Below are 4,799 nucleotides of genomic sequence, written 5' to 3' on the forward strand. Positions count from 1 at the left end.
ATGGCTAAAAATAAGAAAGGTAATCCTCAGATTTCTAACAATAATTCACCTAATAAAAATATCAAAAATACAAAAAATAATAATAATTCATCGATTAATAATTCACAACAATCTAGTATTACGCCAAATAATATACAATTACATGATCAGGATAACTTCGAAGTCGGTTCCACTAGTCGTTCGCGGAATGAACAGCCTGAGAAATCTCCTGCTTCTGCGATTCATCCTTTTGATCTGGTTCAGGAAGCGGCGCCTGATGAAGATCGTGTTGAATCGGAGGAGGAGTGTTCGCAGATTGATCAGAATCGTTCAACGTCTTCTGTATCTGATAAGGTAATCCTCAAATTAGATATTGAAGATGTTCAACCGGAAATTGACTACTGGACTAATGCCATTTACTGTTACGTACTGGGTGCTAACCCTCCTGGTTACGTTTTGGGTGGTTTTTTACGTAGAGTTTGGAAATTTCATGATATTGATACTGTTTTATCTCTTGCTAATGGTATTTGTGTTGTTCGAATTAAAGATGCTACTAGCAAGCAAACTGTGCTGAGATCAAGACCAGTCTTCTTTGCTAACAAACCTTTGGTTGTCAAGGATTGGACTCCTGATGTCAAAATGGTTAAATCTGAAGTTGAGGTTGTACCTATCTGGATTAGGTTTTATGGTTTGGACCTGAAATTCTGGGGTTTAGCTTTGAACAAAATAGCCAGTCTAGTGGGTAAACCTGTGAGACTTGACACTGCTACTCAAACGAAGTCATTCTTGGGTTATGCCAGAGTTATGGTTGAGGTGAGCATGGGACAAGAATTTCCTGATGTTATCGAATTTTTGGATGAGAAGGATGTTCGTCACAGGCAAATAGTCCATTATGAGTGGAAACCAGTGAAATGTACTGAATGCTCAGGCATGGGGCATCTAGCTAATGTATGTAGGAAGAAAAAGGAGGTGGTTCAAAACAAAGGTAAGGCCAGGATGGAGTGGAGACCTAAGCCTGCTCAGGCTCCTTCTGTACCTCCTACTGCACCTATACCTGTGGAGATACCACTTCCCACAATTGATCCTACTGCTATAGTTACTCCTATGCCGTTTAATGGAGGGATCCTGAATATCATCACACCTGCCAGAATTATTACCAAACTGCTGAGGCATGGTCCTGATAAAGCTCAAGGCAGGAGTGAGGGTAGATCTTTCATGGATAGAATGATCATAAGTCTGGGCAGGAGTAATGTACCTGCTACTGGGATAAGGAGGAGTAGACTTTTTGTGGAAAATGACTAGTATTGCTTTTTGGAATGTCAGGGGAATAAACAAGCCTAATAAGCAAGGAGATGTTAGACGTCTCTTGCATTTGAATAATATTGGCTTGTGTGGGTTGTTAGAAACTAGAGTAAGAACTAGTAATATTGAAAAGGTGAAAGGTGGTTTGAATAAACATTGGCAGTTACTTCACAATAATGACATCAAAGATGGGGGTAGAATATGGATTATGTGGGATGAACAGGTCTATAAAGTGGAACTGATTTCCAAATATGCTCAAGTCATTCATGTGAGAGTGACTTATATCCTCAAGAACTTTTCCTGGATACTGTCTATGGTCTATGGTTTCAACAAAAGCCATGAAAGGGAGGATTTATGGCATGCTTTAAATTCTCTTGGCAACTGTATGAGGGATCCTTGGCTAGTGATGGGAGACTTTAACAATGTACTTTTTATGGATGAACGAATAGGGTCCACTATTACTGATGCTGAGGTACAGAGCTTTCAAGAGTATGCTGAGAATTGTGGTTTGTGTGATATGGCTTCCTCTGGTGCTTTCTTTACGTAGAATAATAAGCAAGCTGGGGAGGCTAGAGTGTACAGCAGAATTGACAGAATTATGGCAAATGATCAGTGGGTGTTGGAGGGACCTGAGGGAAGCATCTCTTTCTTATCTGAAGGGCTTTATGACCACAGTCCATGTGTGATTGATTTATGGCAGGACACACCTAAACTCAAATCCAGATTTCATTTTTTTAACATGTGGGGGAAGTGTGTGGAGTTCTTAAGAGTGGTTAGGGCTACCTAGAATACTACTATCACAGGTTTCCCTATGTTTCAAGTGGTCAAAAAGCTGAAAATTCTTAAAGCTCCTTTGAAGGAATTGAATAGGGAGTATTTTGGTCATGTTGAGACAGCTGCTCATATTGCAGAGGTTCTGCTTCATGACATTCAAAAGAAGGTTCATGCTGATCCAGGTAATCTTATGCTTCAGGAAGAGGAAAAGCAAGCTGCTCAATCATTTTCTGAGTTGGAGGAGGCCAGGAGGAGTTTCCTGGCTCAAAAAGCAAAGATGCAGTGGTTAAATAATGGTGATGATAACACCCATTATTTCCATTGCTCTATTAAAGCCAGAAGAAGAAGTAATAAAGTTCTGAGAATTAAGGATATGCAGGGGTTATTTGTGACAATAACTCTAGCATTGAGCAAGCCTTCCTTGAATATTACATCTCTCTGCTGGGAAGTGACAGAGCCGTGACTCCAGTTTGCAAGGGAGTTATGGTTCATGGGACATTGGTTTCTGAGGGCCAGGCTACTGATATGATCAGAGAAGTCACTGATGCAGAAATCAAGGATGCTCTGTTCTCCATACCACCTGATAAAGCACCTGGACCTGATGGCTATACAAGCCTATTCTTCAAGGATGCCTTCCCTGTGGTTGGTCCTGACATCATCCAAGCTGTTAAGGACTTCTTTTTGAATGGTAGACTCCTGAGACAACTCAATGCCACTGTTATCACTCTCATACCCAAGAAGGAGATACCTGAAACTGTTATGGATTTCAGGCCCATTGCGTGCTGCAATGTGCTTTACAAATGCATCACCAAGATTATCTGCTCCAGATTAAATGATGTCCTGGGCAATATCATTAGTCACAATCAAACTGCCTTTATCAAAGGAAGGGATATTGTTGACAATGTCCTTATTTGTCAGGACTTAGTTAGACTCTACAATAGAAAGAGTTGCTCTCCTAGGGATCCAATGAAGATAGACCTTAGGAAGGCCTATGATACTATTGAATGGACCTTCATTGAGGATGTTTTAGTGAGTCTGCACTTTCCTGACAAAATGGTGAGATGGATCATGGCGTGTGTGACTTCTCCTTCCTTTTCTCTTTCTTTGAATGGGAATCAATTTGTTTACTTCCATGGCAAAAGGGGGATCAGACAAGGGGATCCCATGTCTCCCCTCCTGTTTACCCTTTGCATGGAGTACCTGTCCCGTATCCTGACTGTTGTGACTGCCAAGAAAGGTTTTAATTTTCATCCCCTTTGTAGAAGTTTAAAGCTGTGTCATCTATGTTTTGCTGATGACCTGTTGTTATTCAGTAGTGGGGATTACTTCTCTATCAAGATTTTATTGAGGGCACTCAAGACTTTTGAAGAAGCTTCAGGTCTTGCTGTTAACCATAACAAGTCTGAACTTTTTATGAATAGAATTTGCCATGAGGACAAGTCCAAAATTCTGCAACTCTCAACTTTGCTTTAGGGGCTTTCCCATTCAAGTATCTGGGAATCCTCATCTCCTATAAGAGACTCTCTGTGGGGTACTTTAATAGGTTGGTGGAAAAAATTGTTGCTAGAATACGAAGTTGGGGGGCCAGAAAGCTTAGCTATGCTGGTAGGATGGTGCTCATACAGGCTGTTTTATCTCAATTGCATGCTTATTGGGCCAGAATTTTCCTCATCCCTACCACTGTCATCAATAAGATTGCTGGGATCTGCAGGAAATACCTGTGGTCAGGGAATGATCAGTTCAAAAATCTTGTCGCTTGGGATTTTTTTTTGCAACAGCAAGCAACATGGAGGGTTAGGCTTTCTTAACTATGCTGATTGGAATAAAGCTAGCATAGCTAAGTTTACCTGGTGGATTGCAAGTAAGCAAGACCACCTTTGGATTAAATGGGTCAATGCCATTTATATTAAGAACAAACCCTGGTGGAACTATCAGCCTCCCTTGCAGTCTAGCTGGGCTTGGAGGCAAATCTGCAAGGTCAAGGAGATGTTCAAGCCAGGCTATTGCAATGATTCTTGGGTCTCTGGTGATTATACTATGCAGAAAGGATATGATTGGCTCCACTCTGACACTGTTAGAGTCCCCTGGTGGCCTATGGCTCCACTCTCAACAGACTGTCTACTAGAGATAGACTTGTTGCTCATGGAGTCTGCTCTGAGACTGTTTGTGTTCTTTGCCAGCAAGCTGATGAAAGTAAAGATCACCTTTTTTTTCACTGTGCTTTCAGCAAACGCTGCCTTCACCTGGTTTAGACTTGGTTACAATTTGACCTGGGTGATAAGGAGCCTCTGCTATGGTGTTGCAGATGGAGATGCCCTTCTTTGTTCCAGAAACAGGTTATTTATGCAGGGATAGCTAGTCTCATTTATCACATATGGATTACTCGTAATAGATGTAGAATGGAGGGGGTTCTGTCTACTCCTTCTTTTCTTTTTGGCAGAATTAGACATGATGTAATTGGTAGAGCTCATAACAATCTTGCTAAATGTAAAACAAGAGCTGGGTGTAATTGGTTAGCTAGTGTAGGCATAACTGGTTAACTGGCATGTATAAGGAAGGTAATGGTCGTGTATGGTGATGTAACTTGCTAATGTTTATTAATATCAATTCACATTTCACCAAAAAAAGGTTAATTGTCACAATAATCCATAAAACCGGACAATATATAAGATATTAGCTTAAATAGGGCGATTTGGCACATCACATAGCATGTTTCATACATATATTAATGCTGCAATTTTAGT

General features: G+C 40.8%; 1 protein-coding gene across 1 annotated transcript; it reads left to right on the forward strand.

Annotated features, from left to right (window-relative positions):
- LOC141588121 (uncharacterized) lies at window positions 1-2,518 on the forward strand. The gene is made up of 4 exons (XM_074409576.1): window positions 1-1,148; window positions 1,303-1,753; window positions 1,829-1,961; window positions 2,085-2,518. Exons 1-4 carry the CDS (start codon window positions 1-3, stop codon window positions 2,516-2,518), a joined length of 2,166 nt encoding a protein of 721 aa, XP_074265677.1.
- Window positions 2,519-4,799: the final 2,281 nt, after the last annotated feature.

This window comes from Silene latifolia, chromosome 6 (assembly GCF_048544455.1).
Source record: "Silene latifolia isolate original U9 population chromosome 6, ASM4854445v1, whole genome shotgun sequence".
Lineage (NCBI taxonomy): Eukaryota > Viridiplantae > Streptophyta > Magnoliopsida > Caryophyllales > Caryophyllaceae > Silene > Silene latifolia.